The sequence below is a fragment of the Oreochromis aureus genome, linkage group 10 (assembly GCF_013358895.1).
Source record: "Oreochromis aureus strain Israel breed Guangdong linkage group 10, ZZ_aureus, whole genome shotgun sequence".
NCBI lineage: Eukaryota > Metazoa > Chordata > Actinopteri > Cichliformes > Cichlidae > Oreochromis > Oreochromis aureus.
Genome location: NC_052951.1, coordinates 1,418,567 through 1,438,617, shown reverse-complemented (window position 1 = coordinate 1,438,617; position 20,051 = coordinate 1,418,567). Strand labels below are relative to the sequence as shown.

At 42.1% G+C, this 20,051-nt stretch overlaps 1 protein-coding gene across 5 annotated transcripts in view; it reads left to right on the top strand.

Moving 5' to 3' along the window:
• The window catches only part of LOC116312908 (phosphatidylinositol-binding clathrin assembly protein-like), a 46,583-nt gene extending 28,178 nt beyond the window's left edge, over positions 1-18,405 (top strand). The window contains exons 13-21 of one of the 5 annotated variants that reach the window (XM_039618266.1): positions 38-117; positions 3,351-3,428; positions 4,549-4,659; positions 9,023-9,124; positions 9,856-9,886; positions 9,969-10,068; positions 15,981-16,040; positions 16,305-16,406; positions 17,228-18,405. In XM_039618266.1, coding sequence (XP_039474200.1) covers positions 38-117; positions 3,351-3,428; positions 4,549-4,659; positions 9,023-9,124; positions 9,856-9,886; positions 9,969-10,068; positions 15,981-16,040; positions 16,305-16,406; positions 17,228-17,242 — 679 coding nt within the window. In that variant the 3' untranslated portion in view covers positions 17,243-18,405. Of the gene's footprint in view, positions 1-37; positions 118-3,350; positions 3,429-4,545; positions 4,660-8,809; positions 9,125-9,855; positions 9,887-9,968; positions 10,069-15,980; positions 16,041-16,304; positions 16,407-17,227 lie in introns of those variants that run through there. The other 4 variants (XM_039618264.1, XM_039618265.1, XM_039618263.1 and 1 more) reach the window with 4 other exon arrangements.
• The last annotated feature ends 1,646 nt before the right edge of the window (positions 18,406-20,051 follow it).

Genomic DNA, 20,051 nt, shown 5'->3' with positions numbered 1-20,051 from the left:
TATTTCAGTAATTGGTTTTCCTGCTCGTTCTCTCCAGCACCTTCAGCGCAGCCAGTGACCTACTGGACCTCCAGCCGACTTTCCAGCAGCCTCTCTCCACCACCAACATATGGGGAGGTGAGGACACCTTTCTTCTTGGAAACACTTCAGTCAGCACAGTTACCACATTAAGACACATGTCACACAGTTATACGCACACACTGTCCAACTATCCTGTACTGATATTCTAAACATCTCCACTGGTGTGGCTCAGGACGTACAGTGGTGTACTAATCTGAAAATGAGTGGCTCACAATCCCAAACTGCCCCCGATGTATACATCAGAGTGTGATTGTTAGAAATATGCTTTCAAACATTGAATGAATGTTTGAGTTTCAGTCGTTTCAAAGGGTTCTGTAGTAAAATGTGCTTTGAGTGCTCAGTTTGAATAAAAAAACTCTACAAGTACAGGTTTCATATTTACCTTTGACCGTGATGATAGACGAGAGTAACTGAGTACAAGCTGAGAGAGTTCATTTGTATTTTATAGAATAAAACTCTTTGAGAAATATCAGAACATTTTATTAATCCCTAAGGAAATTATATGGGTTACATCGTCTTGATGCATGCTCAATCATCCAGGTAAGTAAATCCCCAAAAGTTGATTCTGTTCATCTGGACGTAGCGTTGTCAGTGGGAGGAGTGACTTCTTCAGTCTCAGCTGACTGCAGGTTTCCAATCTTATAAACAGCACATTTGCATAATGACTGAAACCAGCCCACTGAAGGAACAATGGGCTGGGAGGTCAGTTCCTTCATCATAATTATGCAAATTCTCGTGACCATTCAGGGCTTGCAAAATCGCTAGCCCGACGTCCCGGGGCAGCGATTTTTCCAGTCGGGCTACCAAAATCTATCTCAGCCCTGCCCGTCGGGCTATGATAGGAAGGAAAAATATGTGTCAATGCTTTTGCATTTTCTTTCGCAAATGTAGCTGAGTAATTATGTCATTGGCATCGATGAGCCTCTGCCAATATGTGACATATTGAAATCGCGTTTGAATTTGCGCTTGTTTTTTGCTTTCACTTTGCGATCGCGCGAACGGTGTATAGAGAGCGGCGGCACTGATTGGTGAGTGACGATTAATTGCGCACCAGTTCCTCTGACATCGTCTTATCACTCATTAGCTACTATTCAAACGTGACAAGTGAAATCTCCCACAGCAAGCTTAAACATGTGAGAGGTTGATTGCGCAGAGAATCGCTGACCGTTATGTGAGTACGTGTGTAAAAGCAGCAGGATTTACACCGGTATTTTAGTTCTGCTGAGCCAAATAAGACAGGTCAGGGTGAAGAAGGGGCAGCCAAATAAAAAGCCGACCACAAAACGGAAAAGTTATGACAAATCAGTCTATGAGGCAAAAAGAAAGCTCAGCTTTTTTGGTTTCATGGACAAAAGAATTTCTGTGGCTGGAATATGACGAGCTAAATAACATGATGTTCTGCCGGGTGTGTCGAGAGTTTCATTTCATTTGAGTCGACAAGCGCCTTTGTAACTGGGACCAGTAATTTTAAGAAAGACCATGAGAAATGCAAGAAATGCATTATTGCTCAGTCTGCAATATCTTTCCCAGAACAAACAGCAATTGCAAAAAACATACTAAAAATAAACCAAGCACAAGCAGAAGTCCTGAAAAATCTTTCCAAAGCGTACTATGTTGCAAAGAGTGAACTACCATTGTCAAAATTTAGCAGTCTATGCAAACTTCAAAAAGCAAATGGCCTCGATCTTGGTTCCACTTGCCTCTTACCCTTGACTTCAGTGGAAATTTCAGATTCAGGATCTGACACAGACTGATTCATGTTCTACACAGTTCTTACAAGTTCATAGAAATTTCTGTTCAATTAGAAACAAGTATTTGAGTTGATGACTGTGATTTTTATACAGTTGTTGTGATTTGTATTTTAACAACTTTCTGATTAATTTTGTTTCAAGCATACAATATTAATGTATAATATTGTAAAGGAAACAAAACATTAAAAAATTGCTCTCTTTTTTATTCGGGCTACTTAAATTTATTTTGGGCTACCAAAAACTGAAGAGGGCCTGCCCGAAGGGCTACCAGAGATTTTGAAATTTTGCGAGCCCTGCCATTGATCAAGTACCTCTGATCAATGAGTACCATTCACAGAAAGTTGGGAATGGCTGCAGTCACAGCATTTTTCCGTTTCTCCCATTGAAAATGCTGAAAATGCTACGTCCAGATGAACAGAATCAACTTTTGGGGGCATATGGGTTACAGTTGCTCAACAAAAGCATGAATCAGGATGTCGACATTACCAATGCTGCTGAAGTGAAACAGCGAGGAGGATGTGGATCACACTGTGGTGTTTTCCTGATGATTGTAAATGGAATAGGAATGATGGTAACATTAGTGGACACATGCAAGATTATTACAACACAGGACTAAGAAGAAATGATTTTTTAAGTTGTATTTCTTTTCAGATGTTTTGAGATGCATTTGTCTGTTGCGTCATAGCGAGTTGCACAGCTCACAAGAACATGACTGGAATTCCCTAGACAGGAATAATTTATATAAATTTGCGTTTACAACACTTGTGTTTGTAATTTGTTCTCCTGTGTGTCTGTGAGGGAGCTGCCTGTTGCCTGTGTGCAGGAGACAGCTACAGTATTCATCCAGCCATTCTCTTCGGCTTATCTTTATCAGGTTTGCAGGGGAGCCTATCCCAGCTGCCATAGGGAAGAGGCAGGGTCACACCATGAACTAACAGGGCTAGCTACACTATATTACCAAAAGCACCCATCCAAATATATTAATTCAGGTGTTCCAATCACTTCCATGGCCACAGGTTTATAAAATCAAGCACCTGGGCATCCAGACTGCTTCTACAAACATTTGTGAAAGAACAGGTCGCTCTCAGGATCTGAATGAACTCCACTGTGGTAGCGTGATAGGATACCACCTGTGAAACAAGTATCACAGAGTCAACTGTTAGTGGTATTGACCCCAAGCTCCTTGGGGCTTAACGTGATGCATCCTACTCCTTTTTGAACATGTGAAGTTATTTATGATGATCTTATTTATATTTAGAGGTCAAACTATCAATTAAAAAACATGAATTTCACACCCAAGCCTCAACTCGCACGGCCTGGTACCAAACGACTCATGGACCGGTACCGGTCCGTGGCCCGGGGGTTGGGCACCGCTGCTGTAGGAGAGGCCTGAAGTGGCTTGTTCCACTCCTGCAGCTGCTTGGTGCTCTCACTGTTCTTTCATTGATGTGTTTTTCCTGATCTCATATCTTCATCATCTTCTCTTATTGCATGTGTGCTGTTGCTGCTGTGAGTCAGACTCTTTCGGTGGGCCGTGCCCTTCCAACACCACTGCTCTGTTCCACTCTGAGCCTGCTGTAGCTGGTCTGTTCACAGGTAAGCACCCTAAGGCTACGTCCACACGTACACGGGTATTTTTGAAAACGGAGATTTTCCATTTTCGTTTTAAAAAATAATCCCGTCCACACGTAAACGCAGAAATGAAGGGAAACGCTGCTAGGAACATGCCAAAGCAACAGGTGGCGATATATTCCTAACCGTGTAGAAATGTTGGCCAATCAGAGATCTAGAAGCCTCGGTCTGAAATAGTAAACAAAGATGGGGCATAGAAGCAGAACCGAGTCGTATGTGTGGAGGGACAGTAACTGTGTGTGTATATGTAAGCATTTAAACACTGCAGAGAGTAAAATTAACAGTAACAGTATTGTAGAAATTCATTTCACCGAAACAATAACGTGGCGCACAGTGTGACGTCAAAAAAGGCGCACACCTTTGACGCTGCGTTTTCTCCGTTTTCCTTGTCCACACGTAAATGCAAAAACGGAGTTTTTGAAAATATCCACCCTGGCAGGCGTTTTTAGAAATCTCCGTTTTCAGTGACCGAAAACGCCTTTAACGTGTGGACGAAAGGTGCAAATGCATAGAAAAATCTGCATTTTCAAAAATACCCGGGTACGTGTGGACGTAGCCTAAGCCTGTTCAAAGTGTTACAACTCATTCATTCATCCTGTTTAGGTAATTGCACAATATAAGAAATTTAAAGAAATGTAAAGTTTGGGTGGGCAATGTGATTTTGCATTACTGGACAAAAACTCTGCACTAACATTTCAGTGTGTTGTAATTAAAGTAATGTGAGATGGAACTAGACTGCTTCTCCTCCCCTGGGCTCTGCTGTCAGGCTTTAATCTAGCCTGTGATGGGCTGGATCCAATCAAGTGAAATACTATAAATAGCACAGTAACAGCAAGTATAATGAAGTGTGGAAAAACTGATTCAGAGCACATGTGACAGAGCAGGGTTAGAATCCCCTGTAAGCCCAAACGTGGATATTAACATATGGTTCAAAAGAAGCGCATGTACATTAATGTATTAGTACTTTTAAATTCTCAGTGTGAAATGCAGCAGACAGTTGTGCATGTATATATTGATGGTCACCAGTAGGAACTGCATCATTAATATTTGAATTCTGATAGAATTTAGTTTTTTTTCTCAGCAGGGTTTACAGCCTCCCCAGCTCCTCAGCAACCACAGAACCTGCACTTTATCAATGCAGACTTTGACTCTGTTTTTGGCAACAACACTAATGCCAACAACTTGGATTCCACAGGTAAGTTTTGTATTGTTACCACTGTCATCTAAATTTGGTGGGCACACATTAAGAAGATAGATAAATAACGATGATGTAGTTGATGTACTAGTCAACCACAGAAATACTTAGATTTTCCTTGTCGTATACAGCGGATAAATAAGTATTGAACACCTCACCAATTTTCTAAGATATGATATTTTTAAAGCTGCTAGTGACATGAAATTTTCACTAGATGTCACAACAAACCAACCAATCCACACATGCAAACAAATCAAACCATAGCTTTCCAAAAATGAAGTCATGGGTAATAATGAGAACTGACTAAGAAGCTTTGGAAAAATGCAACTGGGCTATTTTAAGATTCTTGAAAACATTTCACCTCTCATCCAAGAAGCTTCTTCAGTTTTTAAATCACATGGTGCAGAGTCCACAGTAATTAAACCCTAGTGGGAATTGGGATTGACCCACTGTTGATCATGTGCCTCATCATATAGACACATAGACCCAAGATGTGAGTCATTATTAGCAGAGGTTTCTCGTGAAACCATTGTGAGACCTTGCCTCACCCTAAGAGTATCGTATCGTAAAGATGGTCTATCACAGTGAAACCTTTATCGTTTAGGTGCAGAGTCTTGTCATGGTGGCTCTTCTGTGTTGTGACCTGACTGAGAACCTACACAGATAAAGTCAGGTGACTTCCATGCACCAGCTGAACTCTATCAGTAATTAGAAAGCAATCCTGCCACTTAGTGCAAATTCATATCAACTCATATCAGCTCAGTCCCAACTGATGGTGTATAAAAAGGTCTCTTTGTGCCAAGGTGTCACACATAGATACCCCTCGATGGGAAAACCAGGGAGCTCTCAAGATCTTTGCAACCTTACTGTTGCAAAATATAGTAATGGCATCGGTTACAGAGGAATTTCTAAACTACTGAAGCATCCAGTGAGCACTGTAGAAAGAACATAATTTCACCATAAACTGGCCACGACCAGGATTTCAGACAGAATGAAAAGAATTATCAGAAGAGTTGTTCAAGAGCCAAGGACCAGTTGTGAAGAGTTATAGAACCACCATGGCCTAAATGCACGTTTACCACACAAGACTCCATTGCTGAAGAAAAAATATGCTGAAATGCATTTAAATTTTAAAGCATTTAAAGTTTTCTGAACAACGTTTAGACAAGTCTGTGAAATACTGGGAGAGTGTCTTGTCAGATGAGACCAAAATTAAACTCTTTGGATGCCATAATTAGGAATGGGATTTAGCGATTCCGAGTCCATTTTCAATATCCCTTATTGATTTATCCTTATTGATTTTCTTATCAATTGTCATTGGTTTCTTTTTAGAATAGAATAGAATAGAATAGAATAGAATAGAATAGAATAGAATTCAACTTTATTGTCATTGCACATGCACAGGTACAGGGCAACGAAATGCAGTTTGCATCCATCCAGAAGTGCTTTAGTGATATAGATATATTACAATATATATTAGCAATAATATAGATATGTAAGTATATTACAGAAATGGGTCTATTATGGTATGTTATAATGTACACGGTATGAAGTATGTTATGAATATTCTATAACTATAAGTATGTACAGGCTATGAACAGGATATAAATATGAAATAAAAAACTATACAGAAATATGAGATATACAGTTATACAGAAATGTGAACTATGCAAGTTATAAACAGTTGTAGGATTAAAAATTATTGTATGTACAGAATGATTATTTACACAGAACTATACAGTAGTGCAGTTTTTGGCTCCATTTTCAGAGTCACCATCATTGCTAAGCAGCAATAAAGAAATTACATTCATGCAAATTAAATACATGCTGTGGGTCAAATGTTTGTTGAGGTAATTCCCCCCATTAAACCAACCATTAGAGAAAAAATTACCCATAATCATCTCACAGATGTAACATTATCTACAGCTACTTTCACTACCATTGATATTCATTTAGACTCTTTTTCTCCAGTTGATCTTTCTGAGTTAACTTCAATAATTACTTCCTCCAAACCATCAACGTGTCTTTTAGACCCCATTCCTACAAAACTGCTCAAAGAAGTCCTGCCATTAATTAATGCTTCAATCTTAAATATGATCAACCTATCTCTAATAATCGGCTATGTACCACAGGCCTTCAAGCTGGCTGTAGTTAAACCTTTACTTAAAAGCATCTCTAGACCCAGCTGTCTTAGCTAATTATAGGCCAATCTCCAACCTTCCTTTCATATCAAACATCCTTGAAAGAGTAGTTGTCAAACAGCTAACAGATCATCTGCAGAGGAATGGCTTATTTGAAGAGTTTCAGTCAGGTTTCAGAGCTCATCACAGCACAGAAACAGCTTTAGTGAAGGTTACAAATGATCTTCTTATGGCCATAAATTTTCACTGCTATGCAGATGACACGCAGCTCTATCTGTCCATGAAGCCAGGTAACACACACCAATTAGTTAAACTGCAGGAATGTCTTAAAGACATAAAGACCTGGATGGCCGCTAACTTTCTGCTTCTTAATTCAGATCAAACTGAGGTTATTGTACTCGGCCCTGAAAATCTTAGAAATATGGTATCTAAGCAGATTCTTACTCTGGATGGCATTACCTTGGCCTCCAGTAACACTGTGAGGAACCTTGGAGTCATTTTTGACCAGGACATGTCCTTCAATGCACATATTAAACAAATATGTAAGACTGCTTTCTTCCATTTGTGCAACATCTCTAAAATTAGAAATATCCTGTCTCAGAGTGACGCTGAAAAACTAGTTCATGCATTTATTACTTCCAGGCTGGACTACTGTAATTCTTTATTATCAGGATGTCCTAAAAACTCACTGAAAAGCCTTCAGCTGATCCAAAATGCTGCAGCAAGAGTCCTGACAGGGACTAGAAAGAGAGAGCAGATTTCTCCTGTTTTGGCTTCCCTTCATTGGCTTCCTGTTAAATCCAGAATTCAAAATCCTGCTCCTCACATACAAGGTCTTAAATAATCAGGCCCCATCTTATCTTAATGACCTTGTAGTACCATATCACCCTATTAGAGCACTTCACTGCTAGAATGGCTTAGCCAATCACCTGATCTAAATCCAATTCAAATTCTATGGGAAGAACTGAAGTTCAGAGTTCATAGGAACCATCAGGATTTGAAACCTGTTTTTGTGGAAAACCACCTGAGCAATACCTGTGACGAGCTTCTTTACAGGATGTATCTTGAAGCTGTCGGGTTGTTACCAACATCTGCTGAGAATTTCATGTCAGTAGTGCCTTTAGAAATATATTTATTTAACAAATCGGTGATGTCTTCAGTACTTATCTTACCTGCTGGGTATTCTGTGGAAAATGAAGCTGATCTTTGCGATTAAGATTGTCCTAAAATCTCAGTAGTGGGTAATGTTATAGAATTAGTAAGTGATCAAGTTTTTGGTGGAAATATTCTTTCGCTGCTTAGAAAAATGAGATCGAGCTGTGTCAGTTTAAACAAGACATCAATTTCAGGTTTCTTTAATGGGTGAATCACATTTATAACCATGAAATTAGTTCACTGTGCTCATTACAATAGAGTAAGACAACTTCATATACAGGACTTGGTAAAATATGTGACACATGACACAAATGTCTACTTTTGTGTCATGTGCTGCTGTCGTCTTGTAAACATGTTTACTTTTAGCATGCGCAGGTGTGAAAAGTGTGTTTCTGTGTGTGTGATGTTTGTTTCTGTATCAAAAATGACGAGTTTACATTTTAACCAGTGGTGTAGTGTCATTATTGTAACTAATGAGAAACACCGGTCTCAGTATTGCATTGAATGATGTGTGCCACTGAGATGAATGTTAATTTTTATAAATACTGTTACTGACACTGCGACAGACATTTGATTGAGGTTAATAACTACTTCACACTAAGCCTCATTACTATATAGCAGCTGTACCAGTTTATCATCATTAATTTGTCAAGAATAATGTTTGTAAATGCATTGAATCGTTTTCACATGTTGTACATCCTCGTTGTGTTCACAATCTCACAACCTCCCACCATCACCCCCATCCTCCCTTTTTCCCCGTCCTGGGCTTCTTTGGGGTTTGCATGGCGTATGCATGTCTGGGTGAGTTGGATCAACACACATTATTCTACCACTGCCTTGATCATTTTTTTAAGATCCCTGCTTCTTGCCTCATCCTGACTCAACACCCCCTCTCTCTTTCTGTTTCTGTGTTTGTGTGGGTACATACACCTCGTGTCTTTTTGCTTTACTATGTCATCGTTACCTGTTCTTGGCCCCCCAACCTGTCACCCCTCCCTTACCTTCCTTTCCCTTTTTCCCGCCCCAATGTGATTGAGATGTTTTAGGTGGCATCCTAAAACCTACAGTGGCATCCTCGCCACATCAGAGCATGACTTTAAACAGCCAGCAGCCCCACCCCAAGTTGGTTTCTGATGATCTGGATTCGTCACTTGCCAATCTTGTTGGGAGTAAGTTTTTCTTCTTTTATGTCTGCTTGTTTTTCCCCCCAAGAATTCAGAATATGAGTTAAATTACACACATTGCTGTACAAGATCAATGTATTCAACCCAGATAAAGAGTGCTCATGTGAAAACATTGAAAAATGTTTTTTCTAATATAAGTTATCCTACCATTGTGACTCATTCTGAATGATGCTGGATGAATAATAACAACTCACATGTCCTCGTCAGAAATGAACCACTCTTTGCTGTTTGTTTGTTGTTGTTGTTTTTAAACATTGTCGATAACATTAGCTGTGTTTCCTCTACTTGTTCTTCCGTACTGTTCCCAGCTCAAGCTCACATTTACAGTCTTAATTGATCGTAACTCAGCTCCTGCGAGACTTTTCCATAAGTCCAAATTTTCAGGTTGGACACGTTTGTCTCTGGGTGTTTTCTGAACTTGTCAAATTGTCAGTGAGGAAAAACAAATGCTTTTACTTTGACAGAGTTTTTGTGTCATTATTATTATTGGTAGCAGCAATAGTAATTGTAATAGTAATAGTAGTATACCTAAAAAGATGTCAGTTTAGACCAGATAACTTTATCTCTGGGTTGAATCTGAGGCAGTATGTAGTTATAAAGGTTTGTTTGAAGAATATAACATCAGCTTTTTCCCCATAAAAATTATTTAAAAAATAAATATATGAATAAAGTGGTTTCATGATACACATTCATTATTTGACTTCTGTTTTCTTCAGATCTAGGAATTGGGAACGGCAGAGCAAAGAAGTAAGTGCACTTAAGTCGTATTGAACTTAATGTCCCTGGTAAAGCATGATAAATTTGATTAGCGTTTCCTTTATCTCTATAGTGATCTTCACTGGAATCAGTCGGACGAGAAGAAGCTGACTGGTGGAACTAACTGGCTACCCAACACAGCTCCTTCCACCATCTGGAACCCTGCAACCATGGTAAGGCTGCTGTGGCTTCCTGCTCAACCAGCATCAGACATATTTGAATGGCTTTGTTATAAGTAAAGAGGTTACAGTAGAAATTAGCCATAAGAAAGGAAATGGATGAATGTGCTGGAGAGTAACAACTTGCTATTTACTGACTGATGTTAAGATAAGATAAGATAAGATAAGATAACCTTTATTAGTCCCACATGTGGGAAATTTGTTTTGTCACAGCAGGAAGTGGACAGTGCAAAAGTTATATAGCAAAATTAGAATACAATAAGAATAAAATACTGTACATAACTGTACAGAATAGAATAAAATAAAATACTATATACAGTAGAATAAATAGAATAAAATATACAATAGGATAAAAATAGAATGCAAATGCTATATAGAACTGAGTAAAAATACAACTTTGTCAGAAAAAGAGTATTGCACTTATTATTGCACGTGTGTGTTAGATCGGTTGAAGTCTTTATTGTGGAGTCTGACAGCAGTGGGGAGGAAAGACCTGCGAAGTCTCTCCGTCCCACACCGTGGGTGCCGCAGCCACTGAAGGAGCTGCTCAGTGCTGTCAGAGTCTCATGCATGGGGTGGGAGATGTTGTCCAACAGGGATGACAGCTTAGCCACCATTCTCCTGTCACTCACCACCTCCACTGGGTCCAGAGGGCATCCTAGAACAGAGCTGGCCCTTCGGATCAGCCTGTTCAGTCTCTTCCTGTCCCCGGCGGAGATGTTGCCGCCCAGCAGACCACACCATAAAAGATGGCTGAGGCCACCACAGAGTCATAGAAGGTCTTCAGGAGTGGGCCTCCACTCCAAACGACCTGAGTCTCCGCAGCAGGTACAGCCTGCTCTGCCCTTTCCTGTAGAGGGCGTCTGAGTTATGAGTCCAGTCCAGTTTGCTGTTCAGATGAACACCAAGGTACCTGTAGCTGTCCACAGCCTCAATGTCCATACCTTGGATGTTCAGTGGTTGCAGTGGAGGATGTTTGTGCCTGCGGAAGTCTACCACCAGCTCCTTGGTTTTACTGGCGTTGATCTGGAGGTAGTTCAGCTGGCACCAGTCCACAAAGTCCTGAGTCAGTCCTCTGTACTCCTTGTCGTCCCCATCAGTGATGAGGCCGACTATTGCAGAGTCATCAGAGAACTTCTGCAGGAAGCACTGGGTGGAGTTGTGGGAGAAGTCTGCAGTGTAGATGGTGAAGAGGAACGGGCCAGAACCGCTCCCTGTGGGGCCCCCATGCATGCAGACGACCCTGTCCGACACACAGCCCTGAGTCCTCACATACTGTGGTCGGTCGGTGAGGTAGTCCAGTATCCAGGTAGTGAGGTGATGGTCCACTCCTGAGTTCTCCAGCTTGTCCTTCAGGACCGAGGGAAGAATAGTGTTGAAGGCACTGGAGAAATCAAAGAACATGATTCTCACAGTGCTCCCAGCGGTCTCCAGGTGAGCGAGGGAGCGATGTAGGAGGTGAATGACGGCATCATCCGCTCCAATGCCAGGCTGGTAGGCAAACTGAAGTGGGTCCAGTGATGAGCTCACCAGGCGCGAAGCTGAGCCAGGACCAACCGCTCCAGGGTCTTCATCAGGTGGGATGTCAGAGCCACCGGCCTGTAGCTGTTGAGGTCCTTGGGGCGTGAAGTCTTTGGCACTGGAACAACACAGGAGGTTTTCCAGAGCTGTGGGACTCTCCCAGCCTCAGGCTCAGGTTGAAGAGGTGCTCCATCACCCCACACACAGTTGGTCCGCGCGGGACCTGACGACCCCTCGAGCTGATGCCATCTGGACCCGCTGCCTTCTTGGCTTTAATCCTCCTCAGTTCCCTCCTAACCTGGGTGGTTGAGAAGAGACAGGCTGGAGCCTTGTGTTGAGTGTGTATTGGATGCTGTTGTTGGGGTGGGAGGGGTGAGCAGGGTGAATAGAGGAGGTGTGAAGTGTCTGAGGTGTCAGAGGTGCAACAGCAGCAGTGGGGTGGGTGAGTCTGCAGCCGATGTTGGAGACTGCCTCATGGCTGAATCAAATCTGTTGAAGAAATGATTCAGTTCATTTGCCCACCTCACATCCCTCCCAGGCAAAGAGTTCTGATGTTTGTGGCCTGAGATGGTTCTGAGGCCTCTCCAGACTTCACCAATGTTATTTTGCTGAAGCTGGTTCTCCATCTTCTGCCTGTAGCTGTCCTTCCCATTCCTTATCAGTCCCCTCAACTCTCTCTGCACCCTTTTCAACTCCTCTTTGTCTTTGGATTTGAAGGCCCTCCTCTTCTGCTTGAGGACAGCTTTGATTTCTGGGGTAATCCAAGGTTTGTTGTTGGAGAAACACCGTACAGTCCTGGTAGGTGCGGTGTTATCCACACAGAAATTAATATAGTCAGTAATGCATGTAGTAAGGCTGTCGATGTCCTCTCCGTGGTCGTCACAGATCACCTCCCACACAGTCGACTCAAAACAATCCTTAAGAGCCTCCTCGCTCTCCTCCGACCATCTCTGTACTGTGCGGGTGGCTGGTGGCTCCCTGCGCACTAAGGGCTCATACACAGGGACAAGGTGCACCAGGTTGTGATCAGATCTGCCCAGGGGAGGGAGAGGTGATGAACCGTATGCCTCTTCTGCATTGGCATACAGTAAGTCCAGTGTTTTATTGTCTCTGGTTGGGCAGGTCACATACTGGGTGAAGGTGGGCAGTGTGGAGTCCAGTGAGGCATGATTAAAGTCCCCTGATATTATGAGAAGGGCTCTCGGAGATTGTGTTTGCAGTCTGCTGACCACAGAGTGGAGAGAGTCACATGCTGCATCCGCGTTGGCTGAGGGGGGGGACATACGCTGTTATCGCGATAACATGCAAGAATTCCCGGGGCAGGTAGTACGGACGCATGCTAACGGCTAACAGCTCAATGTCTGTGCTGCAGAGTTGTTCTTTCACAGTGATGTGCCCAGGGTTACACCATCTGTCATTCACAAACACTGCCAGTCCCCCTCCTTTCCTCTTACCGCTGTCTCTCGTCCTGTCCGCTCGCAGCAGCTGGAATCCCGGTAGTGTCGCGCTCGTGTCCGGAGTTAGCGGTGTTAGCCACGACTCCGTTAGCATCATGATGCTACATTGCCGGTACTCCCTCTGTGACCAGGTTAGCGACGTGAGCTCATCCATCTTATTGGGCAAAGATCTTACGTTTCCAATAATTACAGAAGGAAGAGATGGTCGATAACGTCTCCTTCTCGGGCGACGGCGCTCCTTCCCAGCACGACAACCCCGTCTTTTCTTCCTCAGCTCGCTGGGAATGTCGGGTCTGTCCGCCGGCAGTACCGCTGCAGGACGCAGCGCTAACAGCTGATCCTTACTGTAAACAAAGGATCCCTGCTCTGGGTCCCCAGACACGGGTGAAAAAAGTAGAAAAAAACTGAGAAAAACGACCAGAACTAGCACAAAACAGTAGAACATGGTTGCAGAGTCTAATTACTAATACGTTAGTTATAAAAATTACGAGGAGAAAAAAAGATGAGAAAGAAAGAAACTCAGAATAAGCAGAGCTGCTGTAACAGGCTGCCGCACACGGGGGGCGCCGGAACTGAAGAAAGGAGCCAGTAAACTCAGTGCATGACTGACCAGGTAGCTCGTTTGTTGTGAAATTGTTGGCAAATAAAATCTACTCAGCTGTGTTCATTAAATTGTGATGGTCTAGATCGGATTATTGCATGGGAGCAGGCACAACCACCTTGTGGTCTGAAGTACATCCCAGTGTACGACAGACGCAGCCACAAACTGGTTCATCCCAAACACAAACTTGACAACATAGTGTAGCTGTGCAGTGTAGGGAGGAGTGCTCAGACCTGTACATTGGAGAGACCAAACTGCCACTTAATAAACGCACAACATAGACGCGCCACCTCTACGGGACAAGACTCGGCTGTACATCTGCATCTAAAGGTCAAAGGTCACTCCTTCGAGGACACCAGTGTTCACATGTTGGACAGAGAGGACCGATGGTTTGAAAGAGGAGTGAAAGAAGCATCTATGTCCACTGTGAATGGCCATCTTTGAACAGAGGGCGGGGCTTATGACACCAACTGTCTGCCATCTATAATCCATTGTTGAGATCCCTTCCCTTAACGCCCACTCACACCCTGGGCCATGTGACCTCAGGAAATCACATGATCGGGTGGGGCCAGGTTTCACAGCGGGTTCACCCGAAACCTTGGCTGATTGTGACCCACACCTGTTTTCACACCTTGGCTCGTGTGATTAGGTAGAGGATCAATAGGGGGTCCATGACCCCTTTGGGGGGCACTCCCACAGGGCGTAAATCTGGGACTCTCCACCATTTGACCCTAGAACCTGAAGAAGCTTCTCGGATGAAACATTTTCAAGGAAATTAAAGAAGTCCAGACGCTTTTCTTTCCGAGCTCCTTAGACTACAATGACCTGGATGACTGAGAACCTTCACAGACATCTGCATGCCAAAGTATCCTTGGGCAAGATACTCGCCTCTGACGTGATCCTGGTATCTGACGTGATCCTGGTATGTTAATCTGAGTGTGAATGTTAGATTTAAATCACTATAAACACACACAGGGCGTAGAAAGAGCTCTGAGTGCTGAAGTAGAGTAGAAAGGTGCTTTATAAGAAGAAATGACATCGTTCTGCAGAAAACACGGGAAAGATGATCCTGTAATTCCCAAACTGCAGGATGTACTCTCCCTGCACCTCCAGTCTGACGGCTCACAGTCAGAGCGTTCTGCTGCACAGGTCCTCCATCACGGTGCAGACGTGTTGGAAAGTGTGGGCTGATCTTTAATCTGTCCAGTTTCAACAGGAGGGATCAAACTGGTCCCTGTGTATGACATACAGAAGGTTTCTGGGAATAGTCACGTCACCTTTGATAGCTTGACCTAAAAAGAAGCTATTAAAAGAAATGTATGAAAATACTGTTGCACAGTGTAGTTGGGGTTACATGAAACAAAGCAGGAGAAAGTGATTTAAAGATTAGCGTTGTTAATGTTTGTAAGATATGAACATGTTCATATCTTACAAACATAACGTTCATTCATGATTTAGCTCGTCATGACCTGTTCAACCAAACCATGGACGCCAGCTTTCAAACTAAGATGTATTTATCTTACTCTGCCACTATTACACACACCTGTTTCCACTCCACACAAACAAGCTACTCATCTAGAACTTTGTTCCACAGTCCCGAGTTCGCAGGTAGCAACAATCCCACTACAATTTCTCCTGGAATTACAAATTCTAGTTTTTCTTCTTTTTCCTAACTAGTCTCAGTGTTTGTCCTAGAGACACTGTTCATACCTCAAAACAAAAATACCGAAATGTCCATAGGGCCAGAGCTTGATGACATGTTTGAAAAGGAAAAGAAACACCTGAAGAAATGGGGTATAATTAACTTAAATATTTTAACTTTACATTTTATTGAAATATATCTTAAAAATCAAATAAACATGTAAAAGTTGTCACAAAACAGTAGTAATTATTATACATGTCCATCACTATACTGGTAATCCAGGGAAAATGTCTCTGGGATGTTTAAATGCTCACACCTAAAAACATGATGTGGTATTTCTGGTGATACAGAAAATCACTCAACATTTTAGTTTCTTTAATGGAAATGTTAATAAAGCGTAACATACTGTTCAATAGAATGAAAATAGCAGCTCAGCCTGGTGAGTTCATGCACTGTGCTCAGCTGTGTTCTGCTTAATGTGCTGCAGGCAGCGCAGCATGGATTTGTAATAACCTATTATTCCTAAATTACCTTAAATATTTGGCAGCTTCATCAGTAATATATCTGAGACAGGTCAGTATGAAATGACAGAGCGACTGTATGGGCTGTGTGCTGGACTAGGACTTCACTGCTAGCTAATGTCCTTATTACAGAGAAATAATCATCTCTTTGTGTCTTACTGCAGGCACCATCTGCTGTGGCTTTCCCTGCAGCCACACCAACGGGCATGATGGCATATGCAATGGTAAGTCTGCTAGGACTGTGTGCAGATGAGAACTTCACTTTCTCGATCGCACCCTTTAAGGCAGGGACCCATTTCATAGTGAGCAGTAATGACTGTGGAGTCTGATGTGAGAAGCGAAGAAATCTGTTGTGAGTAAGTGAAAATGTGAGGACAGCTGGCTTTGTTTATCTGAGTCGTTTTTGGAGAGGGATTAATTTACATGATGACTGGATGAATTAATAAATGCTATGTAAATTAATACTTCATTTATTTTTTCCCCTTCAGCCTCCCCGAATGGGATCCATGATGATCACACAGCCTACTATGATGTATACTCAGCCTGTGATGAGGTCACCTAACCCCTTTGGGCCCAGTCCTGGTGCTCAGGTAACTGATATCTACTTCTACAGTATATGACTCTGTCTGCATCAGTGTCCACAATTTTCTACTATAATTGTTATCTCAAAGTTCAAGAAGTCGATTAAGCAGAGCGGGTTGTTGTAGTCAGCAGTCACTACTTCATACTTGGCTGGACTAGTTTGCCAAGTCTTCTTTAAACCATGATGGAAGCACAAATGACCAACAGGAACACATGCTACGTGCTCTGGAGTCAAGTTTTTTTGTACTTTAGCTGCAAATTTGGTTTGTAATACAATTTTTTTTTTTTTTTTTTTTAATTTGGATGCAATGTCAATACACAACAGTTTGTGTTACTAATCTTGCAGACAGTTAATAACATATAAAAGGGGAAAAAAGTCTTCAGTTAATTTTGTGATGCGTATGCGTTATTTGTGTTTGTCGCCTCCTTTTAGTTCCAACTAATGTTTCTCAGACAGAATCACACTTTAGTGAGAGTGACTGAGACTGAGCATGCTGTATGGCTTTATTTTCATCCAATTCTTAAGTTAAGTTATTATAAATTATAAATTCTTAAGTTATTATAATGCATGGCTTACACACACATATATATAAGTTTTTTGTTCCATTACACCATCTGAACATAAATCTTCTTAAATCCTGTGTCCAGGTAGGAACAGGTGTAAAAACCACTCCTACAGTCAGGACCTAACATGTAGCAGACCCTACATGTTAATCTTTCCACAGTGTTCCTCTTCACCAGTAAAAGCAGGTGAATCCTTCTGCACTTAGCTGTGTTTGGATGGTGTTTTTCTTAAATTCTGCTCTATTTGTGTTTAATGTTCTTCCAGATGCAGTTCATGTAACCAGCCAGAGGAGGCGCCTTTCACATCTGAGGACGATTCACAGCAAAGTCGATTATTCAGGCAAACTTCCTGTTTGCTTCCAATGAACTCGCCTCTCTGAGAACGAACGGCTCAAAAAAAGACTTCTTGAATAAGATCACAGCGACTTGGAGCGGCTCTGGCCATTTCACAGAGGATGTTGTGCCTATCTGATTATATCCAAGTCATAAAAGGAGAGAAAGCGTGCTTGCTGCCATTTCAAACCATGCGAACGGGACATTTCCTGACTATGTCTTTGATTAAGAGAAACACAACATCCATAGGAAGCTTTTTGATATCACTGTTTTATCTGCCGGGGGAAATCACACAGCTTTGTGACCACGCCTCCTGCTGTTTGATTTGTCTTTTTAGCTCCTCCTGTCCAGGTGAGGCTGGGAGAGTCGTTTCTTTCACTGATCATTTATGATTAACCTCTTTAAGCATCCTCATATTAGCAAAACAAGCAAACTCCTGTTTTGATATATTGTTTGCAATTGACATTCCTTGTGTATTGTTTGTATTTATTTATAATTACCACAGACAGAATTGCATTAGAAACAAAAAGCAAATGTAACTACTCTCTGACCTCCTGTTAGGGAGCGTCTTCAGGTTTATAATTATTCTTGATTGTAGAATTGGATTTTGTGTGATTGAGATTATTTTTTAAAAAAGAAGTTTAATATAAAGAGATGTCATTTTTGATGTTAGGGCACTAAATAGTCTTTGTATTCTGGTTGTCGGTGGCTCAGTGAGTCACACTGTTAACGTAATAATTCACTAGTACCAGCAAACGACTGGGCTCAGTTTCTATGAATCTGGTGTTTGATCATTATTCACGTCAGTGAGAGGACTGCATTTAGTCATCAGGACAGTATTGCACTGAATACTCATTTATGCTTTTGATGCTTGCATTTACTCTTACATCAGAGGTGTGTCTGTGTGGGGGCAGGTGAGTGGGTGTGGGTGTGGGGTAGAGACATAGGAGAGTAGCTGTTGATCAGTGCTCATGCTGCCAGTCACAGGATGGGTGGTTGCAGGTATGAAAGATTGCTTAAACATGACCTGACTCCATTAGCTTTGCTTATTTTGCGCATTGTCACTCAGATTATTCACCCCCCCCAAATAAAGTACACATTTCCACACTTGTGCGGCTTCTCTGTCTTCCTTAATGTTGTCCCATTTTGAACTGCCATTAATGTTACAGTTCGTTCACTGTGTCAGTGCGCCTTGCTGTCTCTCCTCCACTTTGGAAACAGTGATGCTGCAGAGCTATATTAATGTGTTTGGACAGGAACAGTGACTGGTTCTTATATAGCGCTCGTCTACTCTGAGAACTCAAACCACTTTACACAAATTGCCTCATTCACACGAGCACTTTCTATCGAACATTTATGCACATTCATACTTAAAATGAACAAATACTGGGAAAAAAAACAAACTAGTGGTATATCAACACATGGTGAGTGAAGGAGTGTCCAGTGCATCATAACAGTAAGAAGTGTTTTTCACTTGAATGTTTTTTGTGATTTGTGACCCTTTACAGAGAACATAAATTAATAGGGTCTATAGGAAAATGTGATCTCTTTCGAGTAATAGTAATGGGGTTTTTAATGAACTTAGGGCAAATTGAGATATATATATTCTTGCCTAATGGCAGCTGAGATGGATATAGTGTGTGAGAGCAAGAGACAGACAGAATTTGTAGGAGCTGAGCTTCTGCAGAGTTCACCCTTCATGACTGTGGAGGCTTCTGCTGCTGAACCACAGGTGCAGCATCTCAGCACACAGACCTTGAATGCTGCATCCTGCTTGGCAGAGCGGCTCCATTAGTAATAAGAAGATTCTTTGTTTTCCTGCCACTTCCTCTTAGTCGAGCTGCAGCAGTAGAAAGATCCATGTGTGTTTGTAAGACTCTGACTTGATAAATTTAATATGAGCCTGACTAAAGGCCTGACAAAGATGGTTACTCTTATTTCATTTCCCCTGTTATTTAAAAAATGTGTCCGGGCGTGCCAGTCATTCCTTAGACAGATGATGATCTTTAGTGAAAGAGGACTTATGTCTGAGGCATAATCATGTTTGTAAAGACGTTTTAGGTCAAGAAACTGTAGGGCCTAGACCAGGGGTGGGCAATCTCAGTCCATGAGGGCCGGTGTCCCTGCAGGTTTTAGATCTCACCTTGGGTCAACACACCTGAATCACATGATTAGTTCGTTACCAGGCCTCTGGAGAACTTCAGGACATGTTGAGGAGCTAATTTAGCCATTTAAATCAGCTGTGTTGGTTCGAGGACACATCTAAAACCTGCAGGGACACCGGCCCTCGTGGACTGAGATTGCCCACCCCTGGCCTAGACCCCCATACAGGAAGTTTGGTTTGGCTCTCTGATTTTAAAACAAAGGTCCTAATCTCGGATCCTGTGGGTCTTCCCCAGTAGGGAATGCACAGTTCGAATGGAGCCGGTGTGGGTGAAGGGATTCACCCAGTACCAACACTGATTAAATATGCAAAAATCTGAGCAACCTTGCAGGTCAAATCCTATCAGTCCCACTTGTTAAGGTAGCTCACCTATTGATCGTGGCACTTGTAATTTCTGGGTTGATTTTAGAGGCCTCGATAGTAGTAGGCCTCAAGGGAATGTTATAAGTAAAGTGCTAGAATAACCTGCAAGATCAATTTGCACTAGTAAAGAAGAACACTCAGATTATTACCTTTTACTATTTCACAAAAGGTTAAAAAGTGAATGTCCACAGTTTAGACTTTAAATGCAAAAACTTAACTGCCTCCAAAA